At 38.7% G+C, this 27,497-nt stretch overlaps 1 protein-coding gene across 1 annotated transcript in view; it reads right to left on the reverse strand.

The window, feature by feature from the left end:
* Positions 1-27,497, reverse strand: part of LOC149233535 (Zinc finger, C3HC4 type (RING finger) family protein) — a 357,687-nt gene that overhangs the window by 158,255 nt on the left and 171,935 nt on the right. Inside the window, exon 7 of the mRNA XM_089379789.1 lies at positions 26,483-26,754. Within this exon, the coding sequence (XP_089235915.1) occupies positions 26,483-26,754 (272 nt within the window). The remainder of the gene's footprint in view (positions 1-26,482; positions 26,755-27,497) is intronic.

Below are 27,497 nucleotides of genomic sequence, written 5' to 3' on the forward strand. Positions count from 1 at the left end.
CTATCAAAAACAAGACTCTGAATGAAATGTGGTATGGCCACATTCCTTCAGTGAGGCATCTCATGGTTTTTTAGTTCCACCTATTATGCCTTGATATCTAAGGAATAGAGAAACAAACTTGGTGAAAGGAGTCGAAATGTATCTTCTTGGAGGACTCGGATAACTCCAAAGCATATCGTCTCTATGATAAAGTGAATAAGAAATTTATAATATCTAGAGATGCATTTTTTCTTGAATCTTCTAAGACTGACAATGTTGTTGAGTGACATCTTGATCGCTAGATAGATTCGGGCATGCAAAGTATTTTCAGGAATTTGATAATGAGATTCCACATCTTGAAGAGGGGGATCCCTATCTTAGATCAATTTGTGGAATCTCCCTTTGATGCACTCTCTCCCCCTCATGAAGCTCTAGTCACTCATCAAGAAGACACTTTGAGTGATGTGATTAAGAGAATGTTATGAACATAAATCATGTAAAAATAGAAAAAAAATTGATAATAAATAATAATCATAATAATATATAATTAAATAATAATTAGTTAAACAAATAGGCATGTCTCTACAGACATGACTCTTCATGAAAGGGTACTTACCTGGCTATATATACAAGTCCCTCATTCTCATTTGTATCATCCTGCATCTATTCTTTTATACAAAATACAATTTACAATTATTGTCCTACGATGGATGTCTTTGTCTTTGAAGTTTTATAAATATTTCCGCTGCATATATGACTTTTCGTCGTTACATTGGTATCAAAGCCACGTTTGATCCCAACTTTTAGCCATCAAACTCTGTCAACATTGTTTCCATCAAGCTCAAGCATTTCGCTGCGAAGTGGGAGGTTCTCCATTCAGCCAGTTTCACTACTAGACTCTTGGCCATAATTCAAAAAATATATTGGAAAAAAATAAAAATAAAATATATAAAAAAGGGACATTAAAAAAAGTGTTGTAGAGTTGTGTATGGAAGCCATAGTTTCTTTGTTCATCTTCAAATTAAACTCTATCTTCCTTTAGTGATGAACTTTCTTTTGTGCTTGTTGCTAAGCTTAGGGTTTAAGTGTAACCCCCTTAACTTTTATTAATTCTTCAACCTTTTTTGTGGAGAAGGAGATCAATATTTATCAATTTTTAAAAACCGCACAATACCTTGTCCCAAATGTGAAGATTGTTTACATTAGAAGAATATCAAGATAGCACCCAGACACACTACAAAATTAAAAGAAGAAATCGCAAAACTTCAAAAAAAGAATGAAGCATCAGAAAAGAAATATAAAGATCTCCAAGATCGGTTTCATGAAAAATCAATTAAAAGCAACAAAGAAATTTGGCATCTAAAAAACCACAATGAGAAAATTCTTGCACAAATCAAAAGTGTAAACTAAGAAGCACAAGTTAGAACAAGAAAAAGATATTTTTGACAAAATATTCAATGAAAGTCTATCAAAGAAAGAAGAGGCAAATTTATGCTTAAAAGACCTTAACAAAAAATTATTAGAACAAATCAAGTGTTTAAAAGACGCGAAGCTTGAAGGCCAAAACAAAGTTGATTCAAAAAATGACGGATGCTTAAATCTCAAAAATCATAACCAAAATCTGCACAAACAAATTAAAAAACTTAAGGACGATAAGAAATCATTAATGAATAGGTTCGAATAAATTGTCGCAAAGGAAGCATCAAAATCGCTAGATGTAGTAGTCCATGTTGGGAAATAAGAAACAAACACCAATTCCACTAATCTCATAGTTCAGGGAAATCCAGATTCTATTGAAGTGAAGTCGCATGTAGAAGTTGCAATTCAAACGATGGACATTCTGAATGGTAATCCAGTCACCAATTCAACAACAACAATGCCTAAAGAAAATTAGGAAACATCCACTAACAAGATAAGGTAAAGTCCAACCAAAAGAACTATGTATCAACATCTAAACCACAAGAGCAAACCTTCCAATCAATCTACGTACCAGTATCACTCAAAAAATAAACGACAAGTTTATGTTTCCAGGAATACTGAAGTTTGCAGAATCTAGTCCCACAATAACGATTCATCACAAAATTTGATTCCGCAAAAGATCAATCTAGGATGGTCTGATCCGTTCTCAATATGACAATTTTATATATCTCTCCAAGGATCATACCAACGTGTATCGACAAAGATGACTATCCCGAGACAAGGGGACACTTGTAAACAAAAAGATCAAGCCCCTTTCATCAACAAGCTTTGAGCACAAAGCTTTTTGAAGGGGAAGGCAATGTTATGAACATAAATTATGTAAAATTATATAATAAATAATAATCATAATAATATATAATTAAATAATAATTATTTAAACAAAGAGGCATGTCTCTACAAACATGACTCTTCGTGAAAGGGTACTTACCTGGCTATATATACAAATCCCTCATTCTCATGTGTATCATCCTACATCAATTCTTTTATACAAAATACAATTTACAATTACTATCCTACAATGGATGTCTTTGTCTTCGAATTATTTTAAATATTTCCTCTACGTATACGACTTTTGGTCGTTACAGAGAAATGAAAGGCTAAATCTTGATTCAGCCCCATCTCAATCAACTGAACAACATGGGGCATCTTAGAAAGGTCCTCCAAAATAGCTCACAAAGATACTTGGAAGTGTTCAACCTGATTTGGAAAGGCAAGAACAAGAAGCTCTACTAGACAAAATGAAAGTGATGTAAACGATTTTGGTTCACTTGTTGATATGGATGTTTCTTATGGTTGTGAATTAAATTTGTCTACAGATTTCGAACCAACCTCCTTCAAAGAAGTTGTTTGTCATGATGGGTGAAAAGAAGCAATGCAAAAGGTGTATGATGCTTTGATAAAGAATGGAAGTTGGTAAATCCTCCATTGGGAACCAAACTAATAGGTTGCAAGTGGGTCTTCAAGAACAATTATAAAGCAGATGGCTCACTTGACAAGCATAAAGCCAGGCTCGTGGAAAAAGGTTTTGCACATAAGGGGTCGATTATCGGGAGACTTTTGCCCCCATAGTAAAAAGGGCTACCATTTGGACTCTCTTTGCCTTGGCAATTCAGAATGGTTGGAAAGTCCATTAGATGGATGTAAAAACTTATTTTTTGAATGGAGATGTGAAAGAGAATGTTTTTAGGTTTCAACCAGAATAATTTATTGTGAAGGGACAAGAGCACAAAGTATGCAAGCTTGTCAAATCCTTGTATGGCCTCAAACAAGCACTGCGAGCCTAGTACGAGAAATTGACTGAGCATCTTCTGAAACTAAATTTCAAACACTATGATATTGATGATGCAACTTTGTTTGTCAAGAAAGTTGGCAAAACAGTTGTATATCTTGTGGTGTATGTAGATGATCTACTGATGACAAGTAACAATGAAAATTATATTGCATCCATAAAGAAAGAATTGAGGAAAGGTTTTGAAATGACAGATTTGGGATATGTTCACTACTATCTTGGTATTGAAGTAACCCAACATCCAAAGTTTATATTCCTCTCTCAAAAGAAGTACATTGGAGATTTGTTGAACAAGTTTGGCATGGTTGAGTGCAACCCTTTGACCACTCCAATTAAACAAAATTTAAAGGTCACATCTACAGAAGGAAATGAATTTGAGGATGCAACAAAGTACATATAGCTTGTAGGAAGTCTTAACTACCCGACCACTACTAGACAAGACATTTCATTTGCTATTGGAATCCTCTCCAGGTTTATGCAAAAGCCTTATGAGGTTCATTGTTCTGCTGCAAAAAGAGTTCTAAGGTACTTGAAGGGAACTCAAGACTTTGGACTCAAATATACACAGGTGGATGACTTCAGCTTGATTGGATACTCCGATTCATATTCTGATGGTGATAAAGTAAAAGGAGTATCTACTTTAGGTTATGTTATGAGTCTTGGATCAGAAGCTATCTCCTGGAGGTAATGCAAACAGTCAGTTCCAACTGATTCCACAACTGAGGTTTAATATGTGGCAGTTGTAGAAGCAATGAAGGAAATTGTGTGGCTCAGGAAAATTCTGAAAGAATTACAAGAGAAACAAGTGCATTCTACTCCTCTTTTGATTGACAACGCTTCTACAATAAAGTTGGCCAAGAACCCAAAGTTCCATAATCGAACCAAGCATATCAATACAAAGTATCATCTGATTCGACATCATGTTGAGGCCAAGACTATTCACCTACACCATTGTTCCACAAATGAGCAGATTGTAGACATCTTCACCAAAGCGCTTGGAAGAGAAAAGTTTGAAAGATTCAAAATGATGCTTGGACTCACAAACATCCCTTCATATTAAGGGGGGGAATGTTGACACCTAATCTTTGGGATTAGGAAATTTTTGTAAATAATGTAAATAGGAAAATAAAGAAGACGAAGAGACAATGCAATACGAATTCCAATAGTCTCTTTCTCCTTCTAAATATTCATGATTTTCTCTTAATGCAAAACACATTCATGGAGTTACTCAAACCTGGCCTCACAAAAACACTACCCAAACATCATAGGAATTACTACCCAAACATTATAAGAAGGTACATATGCGACATTGCAAGGTACAAATGTGAGTCACAGAGATATAAATGCAAGCCACAAATATATAATGCGAAACAAAGAGGTATAATGCAAGCCACAGAGAATGTGAGCCGTAGAGACATGCCCAAAAAATCATAGTCAATCCTCCTTCACTTCAGCCTGCAATAATACAAGAAAATATAACCTATTTGTCCTCTTCCTCCATAAGTCTCGGCTGCCACAAAGAAAAAATACTTGAGAAGTCTGAATTGAATGTGTTAAATGGAGGAGGACTGACTCCTATTTATAGTTGATCCTCAATGCGCAGGGTGTTGAGAAATCTAGGGTAGCAAAAGTAGATCATTTCTCTAGCAATGATAACTGCTTGTGAATATTTTTTACCTTTTCTTGAGTAGTTCTTCTTTAGCTTGATTGTTATAGTGTTCTTCTCATCAAACAATTACCAAAAACATGATGAACAACAAGAAAAACGACACAAGATATAAGCTATCAGCAAAGGCCAAAACCTCTCCAAACTTGAGAGGAAAACCCACTAAATTCTTCTTCTTATAGAATCTTCAATTGATGAATTCCAAGACCAAGACCCTTGATCAACAAACCCTCCAAGACCAATTCAACCCTTGCTTGAAGATGTTGCAACTTCTTCTTTCTTCACCCTCGATCCTGCAACTCAAGACTGAAGTTCTCAACCTCTCTCTCAGCAATTATCGGTTACCTGTAAGTGACTGCAATTTCCCACGTGTGACCTAATTAGGGCTACTTAAGCCCTCCTCCTCCTTCGCTTGTCTTAGGGTTAGCTTCCTTGTGAATTCGGCCTTCAATATAAATCTATTCCTTGCCTTCAGTCGACCCTCTAGATGATTGTAATTCCGACTTACTGCAAACATACAAACCCTAATCTTCCTCGCACGTGTCAACATAAAGTGGCCCAAAAAAAATCAGAAAATCCTTCGCTCTTTCTTCTCCTTCCTTCGTTGGTTATTAGTCTTCTTCTTCTTGTCTAGATCGAACTTCTTGTGCTTGAGTGAATCTGTCCTTAAATGAGGTCGAGTGCCCCTTTTATAGCCTTTATTCCCATGCTTGTAAGTTGACTTGTCTTGATCCTAGGTCGACATGTCATCTCGGAGTAGGCTAATTGCTTTATTTGAAGGCTGACATGCTTGTAGCACTTGGACTTGGTCTTGGAGGGTCTTTTGACACTTACAATGACTCAAATAAATATGTAACATGCCCAAGAAGGGTCTCTCATACATGACAAAGACTCAATTGACCTTATGACTTAATGACCAACTGTAATAGCTCACAATGGGAGCTTGATCTATATAAAATTAAATCTCTTGAGCATGAAACCCATGACTCGAGCATAATAGAAATAATTTTATTTTTCTTCTTTACATTAAATTACTTTAAATCATGATTACATATGCCATTAACTAGGGGGGTATTCATAATTCATACAAGGTACTTGGACATTCTCAATATAAAGAATTCCCATAAGAAGAGTTGGATTGATAACCCATCTGTTTAGCATCATATCATCTAGCATTGTCATATAGCAAGGCCTTGACTAACCGCTCTATCTCTCCACAAGATCAGAGCACAATGTTGGCAAGACCAATGATTTATAGACAGCCCCATCATTGTCTCTCTCGGAATATACCCACCCGATTTCTCTTAGTGTATGTTCCACTAGGACTATTCTTATCTTGGATTCCCAGTCCTCAAAGAATATCGCTCCTCTACGACTACTCTTATCTTGGGTTCCCTATCACATCCTCAAAGAGTATCAGATGCCATATGCTTACCCAATCCTCCATTCTATCTTCCCAAGTGAAGACAAGAATGATATGTCTATCTCTCCCTCTTAACTAGGGAGGATATACCCATTCCAATGAAGGAATGTAGCCATTCCTATAAAAGGAATGTACCCAAGCTCCCTCTTAATCAGGGACTTGACCAAGCTCCACTCTAACCAAGGACTTGCTTTCAGCAACTCTTTGGGTAGAGATCATGGGACAAACAACTGCTTGTAGGACTCCTTCCTATCATGAATTTCTTCTTTGTTATGGAGCCTACATCTTTTTGGGACTTCTTCGTAGGGCACAGACCATTCACCACTTTTATTCTCAAATCATGTCAGTCGTGTCATTCTTATTTTCATCGAAAAGTGATCCATTAGTCCATATTTGGCCTTCCTTCGTAGCTTGCTACCTTCTTTGCATCATGTTTCCTTCAGGATCTTTCATCCTACCACATGAGTATCAGTATCAGTTGTAGATGACATCTACAGCTCTTCCTTTGATAGCCCTGCATTAGTCCATCCAAATATTGTTCAAAAAAATAGAAAATGAATATTAAATCAAAAATACCTTTGTGATGGTCTTTCATCATGACATCTCCTTGTTTGCATCAACATCCTGCATATATATTGACACATCTCCAAAAGATATACAACGCCAAGGATCTCTATCTTTTTCACACCTTATTAGGATCTTCATATCTTTCCCATGGAGACATCATAGTCAAATATTTTAGTTCTTGGACGTTGATTGCCTTTCTTCATAGATGCATTTTTCATGATCTCTTCCTTTCTTTATTCACACATTTCCTCCTAGGAACTTCCGATCATACTTCCTCCAACTTTGTCAACCACCTCATATTTCATGTGAGGACATATTATGTTGATTTCATCTAGTCAATGTGTGAACCATGCCTTCCTACATCCTTCCAAAGGAGGAGATCCTTTCTTTTGATCATGCTCTTGAGGTAGAGCATTCATTCATGATATTTGCAACCATATGACATGACTTAATTAAATATATGCATACATACCTCATTTCTTCCTTTAGGTCATCTAGACTTCCTTTAGCAACTTCCTTGATTGAAAGAACTTCAATCACCTTGACCCGCTTCGCTTCTTATGACATCATACCTTCACTCCATGAATTTCATACAAGGTGGACTTCTCGGCGAGACACTTGCTTCTTTCAATATTTGAACCTTCCAATGAAGATTTCAACGGAGGATCTTGATCATCCTTATCCAGCAAATGCTTCTCTTGAATGATGTATGATGAGTTTTATACTAGATGACTTTCTTCTTCTCATAAGTACTACTTATGCTTCTAATGAGGTTACCAAGAGCTATGTCCTTCTATAGGTCACTGCCATAGGCTTCTATTTCAGCTAAGATGATGTCATGAGCTCTTGTTTTCAATCGTATGTGTCTATGATGCCATGACACATCCTATCATGCTCCTTAGTGATTCCTACCATTGTAGCTATACAACAGAAAACTTGAAAAGAACTAGGTGAGGAAGACTATCTCAATCATAGTAGAGATCTTTTACTTCCTCCTTGGATTTCTTCTTTTCAGCTTCCTCCACTTCTTCAGTGATATGGGCTTCTTCTCTTCCTCTTTTGTTGTTGTCCTTCTTGAGTTTAGGACAATCTCTCTTGTAGTGCCCATATTCTTGACATCCATAGCATTGAATCTTTTCCATATTCTTCTTTCTTTTTTGAAGACCAAATTTCCCAAACTTCTCTTTTCTCTTTGCCATAGCAGCATATGCTTGAGTTTGTTCATTTGATCCTACATTAGATTTTGCCTTCAACCTAGTTTCTTCAATTTTGCATAGTGACCATAGATTTTTTAATGGAGTAGCTTCATTCTTCCCACAAATGCTTGATGTCAAGCCTCCATTGTAGGCTTTAGGTTATTGTCAAATTCATTTATTGTTTGACTCCTCCATTAAGTCATCCACTCATCAAAGATCGCCTCTTCAAAGTCGGCTTCGAAAGAATTATTATCAAAAGAACACATGTCGGCTCAATTAAAGGACACATCTCTTCATGATACATGTTGGCTCATTTAGGACAAACGAACCACTATATATACCAGCTTAGGATCTTCATATTTCAACAATTCAGAGCTTTCAATTTCAGAGAAATTTCAGTGATCACAAAGGAAGTTTTGGTGCATCTCAGAGAAAGTTTCGGTGAAATATCAGAGACAATTTCGGTGCTAATTACAATGAGAAGTTCAGATCTCAATGAGACATATCCTTGGTGCTATCACAGTTAAGGAAATGTGGATTGTTCAGTCTACCACAGTTCGGTGCTCCCACGTTTTGATGTTATCACATACCACAGTCTTGGTGCCAATATTGTCTTGGTGTAACTACAGTATGGTGGGCTTGGTGCCACCACAGAATTGAAGTCTATCGTTGCTATGACCTCAGAGATATTGCAGTGATGATGTATTCGATGCTAACACAGTGAAAGGAAGAAGGGTGACTTGATGGAGGTAGTCTCAAGTCTAGATTGTAAGGGTCTTGGTCGTCTCATCTTTGAATCTACTGAAGGAAGAATTTGTGACTGGGTTTTCCCCTCAAGGGGGGTTTTGCCCTGGCAGTGTGCCTATATCTTGTGTTCTCTTCTTTTGTTGTTTGGCATTAATCTTGATGATAAGAAAAAGCAATTAAGAAATCTAACACTAATAATGAAAACATCACAAGTTAATGTCATAATAAGGGAAATCATTTTAATTGCCAACTCCTAGGATTTCCCAACAAATCCTTGACTCCAAAGAGAAGGAGATCACCTTGAGGCTTGAATCCTTTGATGATGCCAACAACTCTTTTCTTTCTTCCTTCGGATGAGTAGATTTCGAGATGTTTCGGTCTTCTATTTGAGTAGAGATAAGGGTCTTTTTAGGTCTCCTTCTTTGTGATGATGATTTGAGTGAGTATCCCAATAATGCTTCTAGTGTAGGCTTCTTCTTTAATCAATCTAGGGTTTTAACACTTTTCTTCAAGATGATGATGTAGCCCTTGTCTTCAAAATGCCTTGGAGATGAGAGGATCTTCTTGATTCTTTGATGCCCTTGATATCCTTCTAGAACTTTGGTCCTTGAGTGTCCCTTATTGAGTTTCCCTTCCTTGAGTTGTGAGATTAGCTTTGATACCATGTTGAGAAATCTAAGGCCGTAAAAGTAAGTGATTTCTCTAGCAACGATAACTACTTGTGAATATCTTTTTACTTTTTCTTGATTAGTTCTACTTTTAGCTTGATTATTATAGTGTTCTTCTCATCAAACAATCACCAAAAACATGATGAACAATAGGACAAACGGCACAAGATATAGGCTATCAGCTAGAGCTGAAACCTCTCGAAACTTGACAGGAAAACCCACTGAATTCTTCTTCTTATAGAATCTTCAATTGATGATTTCCAAGACCAAGACCCTTGATGAACAACCCCTCCAAGACCAAGTCAACCCTTGCTTGAAGATGTTGCAACTTCTCCTCCTTTCTTCACCCTCGATCCTACAACTCAAGACTGAAGTTCTCAACACCTCTCTCTCTGCAATTTTCGGCTACCTGTAAGTGACTGCAATTTCCCACATGCGACCTAATTAGGGCTACTTAAACCCTCCTTCTCCTTTGCTTGTCTTAGGGTTAGCTTCCTTGTGAATTTTGTAGGAATTTACAGGGTAAGTTCCTCAGAAAGAATACCAAAAGGACACCGCTCACAACCAGATCTCAAATCAATACACTAGTATTTTTGACGTGGTTAAAACCCTCAAAGTGCAAGGAGGGAAACAGTCCACGGCCTGTCCCAACGTGGGTACTACAGGCAATTTATTAATCAAAGAATGAAAATTTACATAAGCTTCTCTCATGCACGGATTACCCGAACAATGACCCTCCATGCGCTTTAAATAGAACTCATGGACCAATCGGGTGTCAAGCCACGGATCGAGTGTCGGTAATACCGAGGTGAGAGTGAACCGTCGGATCACTACATATCGTGACCGTCGGATTGTAAGTTACAAAATGTACAACGGTAAAGAAACACACTTTACCTAACTCTATACTAGACCAAGTTGAACTTAACTATATCCTATGTGTCGGAATATCCTAACATCCCCCCTTAAGAACAACTTGGGACAGGATTGAAGGATTTACAAATATGACACAATAGGAGAAGGAAGGAGGCACTAGAGCCTATCCCCCCTTAGTGACAACTTCCTGAACTCCAAGCATATATCGAAGTTTAGTGAACTTCGCCTCTGTGAGAGCCTTTGTGAAGATGTCTGCAACCTGATCATCTGTTGGACAATATTGCACTTCAAGAACATGGTCATGAATGAGCTTTCTGATGAAGTGCATGTGTAGTTCAATGTGTTTGTTGCGCTGATGCTGGACTGGATCTTTGCATAGCTGAATGGCACTTTGATTATCACACCAAAGTGTGGTTGGATGCTGCTGCTCAAAGCCAAACTCTGATAGGATCTGACGAAGCCACAAGGCTTCCTTACTAGCTTCCACGGCACCACGATACTCTGCTTCTGCTGACGAAAGAGAAATGGCAGCCTGTTTCTTACAAGCCCATGTAATAGGTCCTGAACCAAGAGTGAAGACATAACCGGCAGTAGACTTTCGATCATCAGGGTCACCAGCCCAATCAGAATCAGTGAAACCAACTAACAGAGGAGCTGCTTTGGCACTGTAATGAATCCCAAACTGTACTGTACCTCGAACATAACGAAGTATTCTTTTAGCTGCTTTCCAATGACTTTCACGGGGGTTTTGCATAAAACGAGCAACAAGGCCAACAGCAAAGGAAAGATCAGGACGAGTATGGGTTAAATACAAGAGTTTTCCGACAAGTTGACGGTATAAGGTAGCATCAACTTCAGGAGAAGTACAAGAGACTGAAAGTTTGACTCCAGACTGAAAGGGAGAAGGGGCTGGCTTACAGTCTTCCATGTGAAAATGACGAAGAATATCACAAGCATACTTGGACTGGGAAAGGAAAATACCCTCTTGGGATTGCAAGACTTGAAGACCGAGAAAATAGTGTAAGTGTCCTAAGTCTGTCATTTCAAATTTCTTTTTAAGGCTCGACTTCACATGGTTTATAAGGTTGGGATCACTACCAGTAAGAATAAGATCATCAACATAAAGAACAAGGATGATAAGAGAGTTGCCCACTTTCTTGGTGTAGACAGTATTGTCAGAATGACACCTAGAAAAGCCAGATTCTAAAAGAAAGCTATCCATTTTGGCATACCAAGCCCGAGGAGCTTGCTTGAGGCCATAAAGGGATTTCTTAAGTCGACAAACAAGGCTGGAGTCTGTTTGTATGAAGCCAATGGGTTGTTCCATATAGATTTCTTCCTGCAAGTCCCCATGCAAGAAGGCAGATTTAACATCCATATGATGGACTTCCCATTTTAAAGAGGCAGCAAGGGAAAGAACAAGGCGGATAGAGTTCATTTTGGCAACAGGGGAGAAGGTTTCAGTGTAGTCAATGCCTTCAACCTGTGAAAAGCCCTTAGCAACGAGACGAGCTTTATGTTTATCAACTTTCCCATCTGGTCCATACTTGGTTCTGTAAACCCATTTACATCTAACAAGTTTGCGTCCCTTTGGTAGAGGAACAAGATCCCATGTATCATTTGTCATCAATGAATGATATTCTTCATTCATAGCTGCTTCCCAATGTGGATGGCCTGAAGCTTCTGCAAAAGTGTCAGGATCATGATTTACTGGAGCTTGAGCCAGTAAAGAAGAGGCTCTTTCAAACTGAGAACGTGTACGTCGCTGATCTGTAGGATCACCGGCAAGATCACCTGCTGCATCCCGAGTAGCACGGACCCATCTTGGAAGTTGAGGATCCTGAGAAGGTGGGGGAGGATTATCATCCTCACTTTCATCATCTGAAGAAGAAATGTTTTCAAAAGTAGAAGAGATAGGAAGAGGTGGCACATCCGCCGGACTAGGCTCGCAGGCCGATTTATTTTCATCAAATTTTACATCTCTTCTAATGATAACATTTTTGGACTTAAATGGAATAAGTCTATAACCTTTTACATCTTCAGAATATCCAACAAAAGTACATTTCTCACTCTTAGGTTCTAAAGCTTTATGCTTTTCATCTGGAATATGGGCCCATGCTTCACTTCCAAACACACGAAAGTGACTTACATCTGGTTTAATGGAACTCCAAGCTTCTTCTGGAGTGATATTCTCTAGAACCTTAGTAGGAGTGCGATTGATTATATAATTTGCACAATTAATTGCTTCGGCCCAAAAACTAAGACTGAGTCCTTTAGATTGCAGCATACAATTAGCCATTTCCTTTAAGGTGCGATTTTTCCTTTCAGCTACACCATTTTGTTGTGGAGTGTATGGAACAGTATGTTGCATTTGAATTCCATTTTCGGTGCAAAAGTTGATGAATGTGTTTTTAACATATTCTCCACCATTATCAGTTCTTAGCTTAAGAATTTGATGTCCAGATTGTTTTTCAACAAAGGCTTTGAAGGCCAAAAAAGTGTTAAATACTTCGCTCTTGAGTTTTAAGAAGTATACCCAAGTGCGTCTGGAGAAATCATCAATGAAAGTTAAGAAGTACTTGCAGCCAGAGAATGAAGCAACAGGAAGAGGACCACATAAATCACTGTGCACAAGCTGTAAAGGGGCTGAGGCGTGCCAAGAGGCACGTTTGTCAAAACTGTCCCGATGATGTTTTCCGAGTACACATCCGGAACAAACACCATCTCTGCAAGATACCATAGGAAGACCTGTCACCATATTTTCTTTACATAGATGCTGAAGGGAGCGATAGTTTAAGTGACCAAATCGCTCATGCCAAAGTTTGCTCACTTCATCATTATGAGCAACAAATACTGAGGGAAGATTTGATGACCCAAAGTTGTGAAACTTATACAACCTTTTGGAATCATCAGCAAGACCAGTAGCTAGAATCTGTTTAGGATCTTTTAGATCCTTGATTACAACATCATGAGGTGAAAATTCAACAATTTTACCTTCACCTGAATGAGTTATCTGATAGACAGATAGAAGGTTGCAGGATAAGGTTGGAACACATAATACATCATTAAACTGACCATTGTCTAGATGAACAGTTCCAGTCCCTACAACATTAAGAGATCTATCATCACCAATATATATATTTTTGGTGTTACAATCATTTAAAGAAGAAAACATGGCTTGGTTTTTGGCCATGTGACAAGAGGCTCCAGAATCAATGAGCCACTCATGAGAATGAGAAGAAGAAGAAGATACATTTAATGCATAACCAGACTGAGATGATTGACAACGACATGCAGGAAGTGCCATTCCGGAAGTTGAAGTTGAAGTAGGCTCCACATGGATGTTATGTTTCTTCATTGCGGCTTCCAAGGCTTCCATCTTCTTAAAGCATTTAGATTCTAAGTGGCCATCTCGATTACAAAAGTTACAATGTCTATCAGTCTTCTTCCATTTGTTTTTATTGGTCTTATCATTTTGCTGAAATGATCTTTCATTTTGAGGCTGAGATGGTTTAGGACCATTCTTTTGAGAATATGACTTCTTAGGATTCTTTGAATTTGGTTGCTGCTGGGCGGCTAACGCTTTCGTGGAAGAGTTTCCAAGATTAAGAAGACCAAGGTGTAAGAGTTTTTCTTGTTCTCTTATTAAGGAATCACAAAAGGAGTCAAAGGAAGGGGCCTTGTAGTCTTGTCCTTGACAAATGAAAGCTTCCCTTGTAGAATGGAAAGTGGAAACAAATACAGAGTAGGCTGGTCCCAACTTAGTAAGGATGGAATAAATAAGGTTACCATCTTCTTTCTTAACTTTAACACCTTCCAAGAGATATCTAAGGGTCTTGAATTTGGACAAGAAATCTTCAATGCAAGAAAAATTATTAGGATCCAAAGTAAGCAGCTCATTTTCAAGTTGATGGGCTCTAATTTCATTTTTAATCCCAAAAACTTTAGCAAGTTTTTCTAATGCTTCATGAGGAGTCTCAAGTTCTGCAATGTGGAATCTAAGATCAGGAGAAATAGACATCCCTATCAAACCACGTGCTTGATCTTGTCTATTTTCCCATTTTGCCGCCTTGTCTTCATCTTTTGGTTTCTTCTCTTGGTCTGTGGCTATTCTGAAGAGACCTTTACTTCTAAGTAAATCTTCCATGTAGGATACCCATTGGAAGTAGTTAGTGCTGTCAAGAATGACTTGGCATGGACTTTCCATTTTTTTTAAAAAATGAAGCTGAAGATGCTGAAAGTAAGTGTTCCAATGGATAGATCTCGAAAAAATAGGCGGTTTTAAAAAAAACGGCTCTGAAAAAGGCTTCCGGATGAAGAAGTTATGGCTTTTTGAAAAAAAATTGTTGACGTTGCCGACAAAGTGCGCGAATGTGCGGGAATGAAAAAAAATCCGCCCCCACAAAATGGAGACTTGAACCCAAGACCTCTACTCTCTTAAAATAGCTTTGAACCAATTGATCTATACAAAAAATTTGAGAGAGAGAGAGAGAGAGAGGGGGGGGAGCCTTGGTTTGCGTGCTTGCCTTGAGAAAGCTCTTTTTCCCTACAAAACACAAAACACAAAACCCAACACGAATATGCAAAGAAAAACGAACCTTGCGGCTCAAAGTTAGCTTTAGCCAAAAAACTAGAAATTTAAAAAAAATCTCAAAGTTAGCTTTAGCCGAAAAACTAAATATTTTTCTCAATGTTTCTGATTTTCCGAGATCACACTAAGGTGCAGGGAAAAGAGCATACACATGAGAAAAATCCTTCCTTTCTGTTTCTGATTTGCCCAGATCGCACAGAGTCGCAGGGCAAAGAGCATACGCAGAAATGAAAGGTATAGATCCGATTAAAAAAAAAGGCTAAATAAACTGAGACCGAAATAAGCAGAGAGAAAATATAAACTGCAAAAAACATTGTATACCTCCCGATCTGAAAAATGACGCAGCTAGGGCTACCGGAAACCTTTTCGTGTGAAACGAAAGGGGTTCCTCACTGGAACAGATGCTCCGAACGCAACAGAGCAGTCCTCTCGGCCCGAAAGCAGTCAGAAACAGCAGATCTAGGAAACGACAGCCGCATGCAGTTCTACCGGCTTCAGATTTGGATCACCAACGGACGCAGCCCTCAAATAGCTCTGATACCATGTAGGAATTTACAGGGTAAGTTCCTCAGAAAGAATACCAAAAGGACACCGCTCACAACCAGATCTCAAATCAATACACCAATATTTTTGACGTGGTTAAAACCCTCAAAGTGCAAGGAGGGAAACAGTCCACGGCCTGTCCCAACGTGGGTACTACAGGTAATTTATTAATCAAAGAATGAAAATTTACATAAACTTCTCTCATGCACGGATTACCCGAACAATGACCCTCCATGCGCTTTAAATAGAACTCATGGACCAATCGGGTGTCAAGCCACGGATCAAGTGTCGGTAATACCGAGGTGAGAGTGAACCGTCGGATCACTACATATCGTGACCGTCGGATTGTAAGTTACAAAATGTACAACGGTAAAGAAACACACTTTACCTAACTCTAACCTAACTCAATACTAGACCAAGTTGAACTTAACTATATCCTATGTGTCGGAATATCCTAACAAATTTGGCCTTCAATATAGATCTCTTTCTTGCCATGATTCTACCCTCTAGTGATGACTATAATTCAGACTTACTGCAGAGATACAAACCCTAATCTTCCTCGCACGTGTGAACATAAAGAGGCCCAAAAACAGATCAGAAAAACTTTCGCTCTTTCTTCTCCTTCCTTCGTTGGTTATTAGTCTTCTTCTTCTTGTCTAGATCGAACTTCTTGTGCTTGAGTGAATCTGTCCCTGTATGAGGCCGAGTGCTCCTTTTATAGGCTTTCTTCCCATGCTTGTAAGCCAACTTGCCTTGATCCTAGCCCGACATGTCATCTTGGAGTAGTTTGATGGCTTTATTTGAAGGCCAACTTGCTTGCAGCACTTGGACTTAGCCTTGGAGAGACTTTTGACTCTTACAATGACTCAAATAAATATGTAACATGCCCAAGAAGGGTCTCTCATACATGACAAAGACGCAGTTGACCTTATGACTTAATGACAAATCCTAATAGCTCACAATGGGAGCTTGATCTATATAAAAATAAAATTCCTTGAGCACGAAACCCATGACTCAAGCATCATAGAAATTTCTTTTTTCTTCTTTACATTAATTACATAAAATCATGATTACATAGGTCATTATGAAGACCGAACCTAGTCACATATTTCAACAAAGGGTCATGTCCTTTAGGGTAGGCCGGCTTGAAATCTTATGAGGCCGACTTGCAAATGGAGGGAAACTATAAATTCAATTTTGCTTTTAATAATATATTTTACCACATGCCATTAATGATTGCTTGCCCAAACAATTTGTCACATCAAGTAATAATGAGAGGAGTTCAATTCACATTAATAATAATTTCCTTTACGCAACTTAAATTCCGTTTGGGGCAAGATGGATTTCTCTTGGGGTAGTTGGATTTTCCTTGGGGAAATTCATCCCATAGCTGCCCCAAATTTCAACAAGGATAACCACTGGTCAGGCAGATGAGAGTTGAAAGGACTCAGCCTCATCCTAGGTAACTTGCATGAGTGTTGTATTTTGTCTTGTTTATTTTGGGCATTGTAGAGGGATTGTAAAGGGCCATTATCCCTGCTACGGAAGCCTTGTGGATTTTCTTGTTAATACAATTACGAGAAAACAAGTTTGGCCATTAATTCTGGTATATTATGCATTGATCTAATCGCTGGTATATTCTGCTGTGTAAAAGTTTTGACGTCAGGCATTTTCAGTATGTCTATACTTTCTAGCTAAAGCATAGACCAAACCTAGGGTGCATGAAATTCTAACATGATTCAGATTTTAAAAGATTGCTCCCAACCCCTTTTTAAAGATACCCAATTAGCCAATGCCAACATAGATTTAGGTAAAGTAATCACATTCTGCCCAATCAAGTAATCACTTGGGTGTTGTAACCTTAAATGGAAGCTATCAATCTTCTCTACTGTAATCAGGTATGAGCGAATGAGATAGGAGCCCACGTAGTTGAATCACCAAAGTTAGCCATTAGCTAGGAAAAACAGTGAAGGGCAAGGGCTGGAATAATTATCCTAAGTGGTTACAACCACTGGCTTCTAGTGAACTAACCCCAAGTTGTGGATGCTGACTTTTCAAATGCTCTACTCCTTTGGAGGACAGCATTGTCAAAGTGTTAGAAATTTATTTTTTTAAACCATAGTGAATCAGTAACTCATTGAAGCAATTTGGGAGAGGCCCAGGATCAAACCTTCTGGCCATTAAAACACCAAGAGTATATCCAACAACCAGCAGGCCAGATGTCCTGAACCCCCTCACCCCACCCCCCAAACAAAGGAGGAAGTTCTATCCCAGGGGTCAACTACTCTTCGAGCATTATCACAACAGGCCAACATGTCCCAAGGATTGAACCCGGGTCGGGAGCATCACAAACAGTTTTCCTCACCACTCGAGAACGATATTGCAAAATAGTTATCATAAAGGACTCTACACCACCCATGCAATTTAAAAATGGATATGGTTAGGAATTATGGTAGTCCTTAATCAATTAGTTGAAGCATTATTGTATCGAATTGGATCTAAAAAAAAATATTAGGATTTTGTTCTCAACAGGAACAAATCAATATAGCTATAAAGGTGGCACATAAGGTACTACCTGAATTGCACATTGGAGAAAATGCCACAAAGGAAGGTGCCTCTTTTTGGACGTTGTCAGTCAACATTATTCCAGGATGCTAAGAAGCGGGTGCAAACTTATGATACTTTCTAGAGGACAGGACATCCTCTGAATAACGAATTTACAGCTCTTATTCCAGTCCGCTTCATCAACTGTTTAAATTTTACAAATTTATCAGGACCAAGAGGCTTGGTGAAAATATCGGCGGGCTGCTCTGTTGTGGGAACATAGTGCAACTGAACTGAGTCGTCTTCAACCAGCTGTCGAATGTAGTGGCAGTGAGTTTCCACATGCTTTGTTCATTCATGAAAGACTGGATTCTTGGCAAGTTTGAGCACTCCCTGATTATCACAAAACAAAGAAGTAGGCCCTGTCTGAGAAACATGCATATCTGCAAGCATACGACGAAGCCAAACTGCCTCACAGGCTGCCTTAACTGCTCCCCGATACTCTGCTTCAGTTGAGGAGAGAGCCACTACCTGTTGCTTCTTACTAGTCCAAGTAACAGCTCCAGATCCTAGACTAAATACATACCCAGCTGTAGATTTACGGTCATCAACCGAACCGGCCCAGTCAGAGTCAGTGTAGCCACTGAGAATAGGATTGGAGCTGCGAGTATATAAGAGGCCATAATCAGAAGTACCACGCACATATCGTAGCACCCGCTTTGCTGCTATCCAATGATCAGCTTTAGGAGCTGACATAAAGCGAGAAATGTAGCTTACTGCAAAACTGATGTCAGGTCTGGTAGCAATAAGATTGATGAGACTGCCCACTAATTGCCTCAATAAAGTTTCATCCACAAGAGGAGAGGATGACTGTGCTGAAAGTTTGAGCCCTGGTTCCATAGGAGTCGTGGCCGGTTTGCAATCCTGCATTCTGAACCTTTCCACAAGATTTTTGGCATACTTGGACTGAGAAAGAAAGATCTGATTTTCAGTCTGCCACACTTCAATCCCCAGACAGTAATGAAGAAGTCCCAAGTCTGTCATCTCAAAATTTCTGCATAGATCTTGTTTGATCCCATGGATCAAATGTGCAGAGCTGCCAGTAATGATAAGATCATCCACATAGACAACTACAAACAAGATATCATCACCAGTATTCTTGATATACAGGTTTGCATCAGATGGACTCCGCTGAAAACCCTAATCTGTCAGGTACTGATCAATTTTCATGTACCAAGCCCGAGGAGCTTGTTTCAATCCATAGATTGCTTTAACTAACCGACACACTTTATGTTCTTGACCAGCAACCTTGAATCCTGGAGGCTGCGTCATGTAGACTTCTTCTTGGAGATCACCATTTAGGAAAGCACTTTTTACATCCATCTGATGAACTTTCCAATTGAACTGAGCTGCTAGGGCAAGAACAAGCCTTATGGTACTCATCTTGGCTGTAGGAGCAAAAGTCTCCTCATAGTCGATGCCTTCCTTCTGTGAAAATCCTCGAGCCACAAGCCGAGCTTTATACTTGTCTAAGGTTCCATCAGCTCTGTATTTGACTTTATACACCCATTTGCAACCTATGGGTTTTTTGTCTGCAGGAAGATCAGAAAGTGTCCATGTGTGATTCTTCTGAAGACTCTGAAATTCTGCTTCCATAGCCTGTTCCCACTCAGATGTACCCTTAGCCTCTGAATATGTTTGAGGCTCAAAAGTATTGTGAAGGTTAGCCATAAGAGCAAAATTGACTGTAGACTGTTGTCTGTTCTTATGCCTAGAAGTTCTACCTTCAAGGAGCTCATCATCCCGGAGATCACCTATGGTTTTAGCCCACCATTTAGGCCGAAGAGAAGAAGAACCAATATCAGGATTAGAGGAACCAATATCAGGAGGAAGAGAAGCAGGCTCAAGAGCAATAGGAACAGCAAGAGGGGGATTAGCTTCTGGAGGAAGCTCAGATAGAGTAGTATCAAATCCTGATGCTACATCATCCCTCCCATCAGATGGACTGACTAGAAGAAGAACACTGTGAGGCGGATCCTCAGAGCGCTGCTCAGAAGAAGAAGACTGAAAGAATCCTCTGTCTTCATCAAATACGACATCTCGACTGAAGCTAAGTCGACCAGTGGCTATATCTATCAGCCTATAAGGCCTTGTGATGATCACTGTAACCTGTCATCATGAGTTTCTGACTTTTGGAATCCAACTTAGATCGCTTAGCAGATGGAATCCAAACATATGCAACTGAGCCAAAAACTTTGAGATGACTGATCTTAGGCTTACGACCAGACCACACTTCTTCAGGAGTCTTCCCTTTAACAGCCTGAGTAGGGGATCGGTTAAGAAGGTAAACAGCAGTAAATACTGCTTCAGCCCAGAATTTGTTTGGAACACTCCGGTGTTGTAACATGGAACGAGCCATTTCAACAACCGTGCGGTTGCGACGCTCGACAACACTGTTCTGCTGGGGAGTGTAAGGTGTGGTTAATTGACGTTTGATGCCATGAATATCACAGAAGTTGGCAAAAGCTGAGGAACAAAATTCCCCCCCATTGTCGGTCCTAAGGGTCATGATATTACAACCAGATTCGTTTTCAACTAAAGTTTTAAACTTCTGAAAAGTACTAAGAGCATCAGATTTATTGTTTTAAAAATACACCCACATCTTTCTACTGAAGTCATCTACAATAAGTAAAAAGTATTTGCAAGCAGTGATAGAAGTTGTATTCATAGGACCACAAATATCAGCATGAAGTAACTGAAGTACCTGGGATGCGCGCCAAGATTCTCCATTTTTGAATGACGACCGATGTTGCTTTCCTGCTTGACAGGCGCTGCATACCCCCAACTGTTGAGTCTGAATATCAGGTAATCCTGACACAAGTCCCTCCCGAGAGAGCTGAGAGAGATACTGCATATTGAGATGCCCATATCGCTGATGCCATAGAGTACTGATGGGAGAGACACGAGCTGCTAGAGCCACTTCTGGAAAGTCACCGGTGTCAAGTAGCCTGTATAGACCATGGTCCTCGAGGCCAATAGCAACTGTCAGACTGGTCTCCCTGTCAATGATGGAACACTTGTGTGCACTGAACACAACATCAAGCTGAGGAGAATTCCTCATAATCTGACTGACAGATAGCAGATTAATCTCCATACCAGGAACATAGTATACATTTAGAAATATGAGCGTGCGTCCACTAGACTGAATTTGAACTGTACCCCTGCCAGCAACAGTGTACTTTTCACCTCCACCAAATACTACTGAATCACTGAAAGGTGAAAAGTCAATAAACCAGTCACGCCTGTGAGAGAAGTGGCGTGATGCACCAGAATCAATGTACCATGCAGAGGAAGGAACATGTTCTGAAGACCTTTTAGCCATAAAGGCGTAAAAGGCAGAATCTGTCTGCTCGGAATGTTCTGCAACATTCGCTGTCTGATGTGACCCTCCCTGTTTCTTTTGTTCAGAAGCAATCCTCTGCCTGCAATCTTTCTTCATGTGACCGAACTTGTGACAGTAATTACATTGTACACTTTTCTTCCTGTTAGGATCAAAAGACTGAGATGATCCTTTCTGCTGAAAAGACTGAGAGGACTGATATTTTGCAGCAAATGCATTTTCCGAGGGCACTGATGAAGTACCACTACCAAACTGTTGTTTCCACCTATCTTGCTGCAGAAGTTTGGTACATAAATCTGAAAACTTCAGATCAACATTTGTGGTTGTAATGTTGAGTGTTTCAATGAAGTGTTCATAAGATTTTGGTAGACTCTTCAGAGTAATGACTACCATATCTTCTTCCTCCATGGTCCGACCAATGGCTTCGAGCTGATCTCGAATGTCTTTAAGTTTGTTGAGATGTTCCTGTAAAGACATATGTTCATCCATCATGATGGAGAACAACTGATTTTTGAGAAAAAAAGCTCTGCTTTTATCAGATGTCTCATGCAATTCTTTCAACTGTTGCCAGATTTCAGCAGCTGTCATGCCAGAAGGGATCTGTGGTAACTGATCATCAGCGACAGAGAGCTTGAGAAGCATAACAGCCTCTCGATTTCGATCATCAAATTTATCTTGATCGGTCCCGGCTGTACCTGGACGAAGCTCTTTGCCCAAAATGAGTTGATCAAGACGCCTGTACTCAAAAATGGTCAACATTCTTTGTTTCCAAATGTTATAGTTGTTGCCATTAAAGCGTTGATTTCCTTCTAACATCAGATTGGTAAGAGTGGCCATTTTCACAAAGAAACTACAGAAGTATGACACACAGGAACAATGTAGCTAACTGTTTATCCTGGTGTAAATTAAAGAACAGACTTTGTCCTGCTAAAAACAACTTTACCCAACAAAAGACAGACTTTGTCCTGCTAAAAAAAAAATTTACCCAGCAAAGATATCTCTCCGGTCTAAATCAATGGTAATACTGCTAGCACAAAATATATATTTCTGAGAATACAGTTTCCCACAGGAGCATGCAAGTTTACCACACGTGTATAGCTTTGTAAAGAAGGCTGTCAGGATACCAAAAAAAATTCCGCTGATAAAAATTCCGGCAACCAGAACCGCTGATGAAAATTCCGGCAACTAGAACCACGGATACAGATTCCGGCAAGCACCACGGATTGGTAACGCTGATAAATCAAATACCAATATCTAACCACGTTGGCCCACGTGAGCTATCAAGCCTTCACGTCACGTCTCAACTGTAAACGACTCAGCGGGTTTTAACTGCCACGGGATTCAACGGAATATATATGGACCACGGGTTTTCAAATTTCAACTGCCACGGGTTTTCAAATACGGGTCGGAAATATATAATCACAGGTTTCAACTGCAAAATATATAATCACGGGTTTCGGAAATATATATAACCACGGGTTTCGACTGCAAAATATATAATCACGGGTTTCGGAAATATATATAACCACGGGTTTTTAAATACGGGTTTCGGAAATATATATCAACTGAATATATATGGACCACGGGTTTCGACTGCAAAATATTTAAATACGGGTTTCGGAAATATATATCCATGCCAAAATATATCTTCACAGATTTCAAATGTGTATCCACGGGTTTCAAATATAAATCCTCGGGCTTCAAAAAGAATATCCACGAGTTTTTAAAAATACACGCGTATCCACGGGTTTGACAGCCTTGAAAATAAAATTACGAATTTGCCCGCAGATCGAATTTTCAAACCACGAGTCTGACTTTCAAAAACACAAGTGAGTTTTGAGAGAAAACACCTGGATCATGAATGCTGAGAAATTCCTCGTTGTGGTCGAGTAGCCGCCAGATGAAGAAGAAGATAGCCGGATCCACGATTCCCAACAAAACTGGCCAGTAAAAAAAAAATCCCGCTCCCACGAAAATGGTCACCGCCACAAAGTTATTTCTTTAATAAAATGATCATGCAAGAGAAGAATCCATTTCTGTATCGAGATGGACGACTGTAAGCTTTTATCACAGCGAGCAAAGTCGAGGCTAAGACTCAGTGAAGGCTGCCTGGCTTACAGAGGGCTCGACCTTAGAAAGGACTCAAGAGATTACGATGCAAAGAGAATTACTGTTCAAGAAAAAATCTCTTAACCTTGCTCTGATACCATAAAAGAATGTTGAATGAAAATTCATTCACATGGAGCAAACAGCTCAATGATAATACAAAGATATTTACAAGAATAGAAACATCAGGTTTCTATGTAGAATATAGAACAAACAGTTTCATCTAAGAAACTGCTAAAAGAATAAAAATAGAAACATCTAAAAGACTGAGCATTACTAAATAGAGATATATTCTAATAGTTGTTCTCAACAGGAACAAATCAATATAGCTATAAAGGTGGCACATAAGGTACTACCTGAATTGCACATTGGAGAAAATGCCACAAAGGAAGGTGCCTCTTTTTGGACGTTGTCAGTCAACATTATTCCAGGATGCTAAGAAGCGGGTGCAAACATATGATACTTTCTAGACGACAGGACATCCTCTGAATAACGAATTTACAGCTCTTATTCCAGTCCGCTTCATCAACTGTTTAAAAATTAAGATTGAGAATTTGACATTTTTGGTCCCTTTAAGCACCCTACTAAGTAAATTTTATGTACATATATTCTGGTGGTTACTGAACATTGATGGAGTGGGCAGAGGCTGGAGCATTGTCTGAAAAGACAGTTCAAATCATAAAAATTCTTGAATGAAGGTATTGCCCGTTGAAGATCACAAGTGGCCATGGCCAATGAATGCATTTTGTAGATATAATTTTATTCAACACATGACAAAAGGAAATGTGGTTTTATCATTCCATGTCTGGCGTCCATTATTCTTTAGTTGATGACAAGCAAGAACGAATGAATTACTACCTCTATTGCAGTAATTCATAGGATATTCAATATTGAAAAAGAAGACTGGGAAGAAGTCCACATATGTTTTTTAATTTTTTTAGCTTCACTTCCATCAAGGCAATCCAGATCGTCCTCTAAGGTTGTCTTAACAGTCTTCTCCTGGTTGCCATCTTGTTTTGAGTTTCTTCTACTAGGATTTTCTTGTTTATGTTCATTGTTTCATTTAGGCATTCAAATAAAGTCGCAGTTTTAGCTTTGACTCCTCCTAGTCCACACAATTTAGCACTACTGACAATTCCATTTACTGCAACTACTGAGCTCCTAATGCCTATTGAACCTGAAATTGCAGTTATCCCTATGCCTATTGATGTTCCTATCATCTATATTTCTGAAACATTTTTTCTCTTCATCTTTTGAACATGTTACATCATTGTAACTGAGAGGGACACTCAATGTCGATATTAGGAACAACTTCATATAGACTTCAATCAGAGCAAAAAGGGAATCATCTGAATAAGACCTTATGTACTTAACTCATTGACACAGACACAGTTGTGCATTGTTGTCTTCCAGCAGTTTGCATACATCATCAGCCAGCCTTAAATTCATGTCAAAAACATGAATTAAGGTACCAACATGGGTTGTTAAAAAATTAAGGTGCCAAGGAAGTGTTTCTTAGTGCATTAGCCCTTTTGCCTAGGAAGACACTTTAATTACCTTTTTGGCATGTAACTTTATGGGAAGGTTCAGTGCTGAGTGAGGTAGCTACAGCGTATTTAGAGAAGACATGTCAGTTTCAAGGAGTATCAGCCCAAGTTTTGAGGAGCAGACTTGCTGATCAGTTGCACCCTTTTCCAGGCAAATAATGTGGGGTTTGACTGATACAAACTGTGGAGATTTCAGCAGATTGTTAGTGCAAACTTTGAGAAAAAATTTGCAGTCCTGTAGCGCGAATTTATGAGCAGTCCAAAGCAGACAGTGGGCCAGAAATTGAGACAGTGCAGGGAGAGATAAGTATATGTGCTTTGTAATTTATATGCTGTAATAATTTCCTTAGATGAAAGCAATATAATCCTCCTTATAGACTGGTTTTCCCCCTAGGTTTTTCCAGGGTCAAAGTTTGACCAAAAACTAAGTGTCCTAAAATTCTGTGCATGTTGTTTATTTCTATAGCAGCTGAAAGTGAAATGGAAGTAGAATAGTCCTGTATGTTTCAAGTTAATTAACATTATCAGTTTTTATATCTGCTAACACTTTGGGGCTGTGGGCATTAAACATTATTCTAAAACCTTGAAACGGGGTGGGCTACAAATTTGCAAAAGAAATCTGCATGGGTATTATGTCCCCTTGTTAAGTGCATTGTGTGATGATCCTTTGTACACATTCCACATGGTAAAGCCTACTTTGGTTTTTGCCACTCATGATTGTGTTCATATTTATGCACATGATGGGATTTCTTTTATTGTCTCCTAATTTTTTCCTCTATTCTATATGTTACTCTGAACTGTGCAACTCAGGAAACATTTTCTTGGAAAGTTCCTTGATCATAGTGGAATTTAGAGTCTAACAAGGCTTCCTTAGGCCAAAGAAAAGAAACCCATTTCCCTAAGCATCTTAAATTGTACCTCTTTCATGCATATGTAAAACAATTTCCAATTAAAAAAGTGCAAATTTACAAATCGACCAACCTACACTAACCCTGTCCTGATCCATGCAACATAACTGCTGAGCAAACTTAATAATCAATAGCAAAACATGGATTTGGAAAGCATGCATCTTGCATCACAATAAAAAACAGTATCATTACAACAGAAAAATCATGGGATAGTTATATGCAATGAGTGACTAGTATCAGCATGTCTGCCTTAGCATCAATCTTTAGGCACTCCATATCTTTCCTATGCTGTCTATCGTAATGATATCGTTTAGCTATTTCACAATTACAAATAGACAAAATTTACAGGGTGTACATAGACAAAAATTATAATTGTCTGGAGATTTATTCTTGTAACCTACAAAAACTAGTTTATAGCAACAAATATTCTTCACCATTTGTTCTCAAGAGACATACCTGTCCAATGCCATATTTCTTGTCTGTCCAGAGCCAAGGGTAATGGCAACAAGCCATTTGTCAGTAATTTTGCTCCCATCTTCAACTATGCATAAATCTATAGTATGCAATTTTGTCGCAACACTTGAGCTACTGAATAGATTTGATATTTGAAATTTTCTCCACTTTTTCTCAGGAAATAGACTCCTTACAATGGCAGAGGTGGGACCCACAGAGACAGCATATTTCTGGCATGGAAATGATTCTCCTGTTTCCCAAGTTGACAAGAACACCTGAAATGAACAAGAAGAAACAGAACTTGTTGAAGGATTTATATAATTATATACTAAGAAAAAAATAAAATAAGACAGCAAAAACAGCAAAAAAATTCAGGTGATTATTTTTCTAGTTAGTAACATAGTTTTAAAAACTGGAACTGGGTTGAACAAGAAGAAACAGAACTTGTTGAAGGATTTATATAATTATATACTAAGAAAAAAATAAAATAAGACAGCAAAAACAGCAAAAAAATTCAGGTGATTATTTTTCTGGTTAGTAACATAGTTTTAAAAACTGGAACTGGGTTTTAAACCGGCCACCTATCTAACCGGGATTCAAACCAGAACTGGATCAAATCGGATCAAACCAGATTCAATGAACTGGATATGAAAAAATACATAATCAATTTTTAATGAAAACATATTTTTATTATTCCAAACTATTAGAAACACAATAAGCAATGTTTGCTCATTTATATATCATGTAAGGGTGAATATATCAAAATGGCACAAAGTGCAAAACATATCAACAACAAAATACATGATCAATGAGGCTCTAAGTAGGCCTCTAGATGATCTGAAAATGGGGCTCTTAGGCTTCTTGTCTAGCTTACAAGAACCTCTCCCACTTCCAAAGCTTGAATTTTCCCAAGTCTTTTATGATTAACCAATGCAGAATTAAGAAAAGCTTGAAAATATAGGTGTATGCTTGTATTTGTTTTTTACTGTTAAGTGCTGTAAATTAATGTGCTAAAACT

Source organism: Pinus tabuliformis, chromosome J (genome assembly GCF_031772625.1).
Source record: "Pinus tabuliformis cultivar Carrire ecotype Pingquan chromosome J, CPIR1, whole genome shotgun sequence".
NCBI lineage: Eukaryota > Viridiplantae > Streptophyta > Pinopsida > Pinales > Pinaceae > Pinus > Pinus tabuliformis.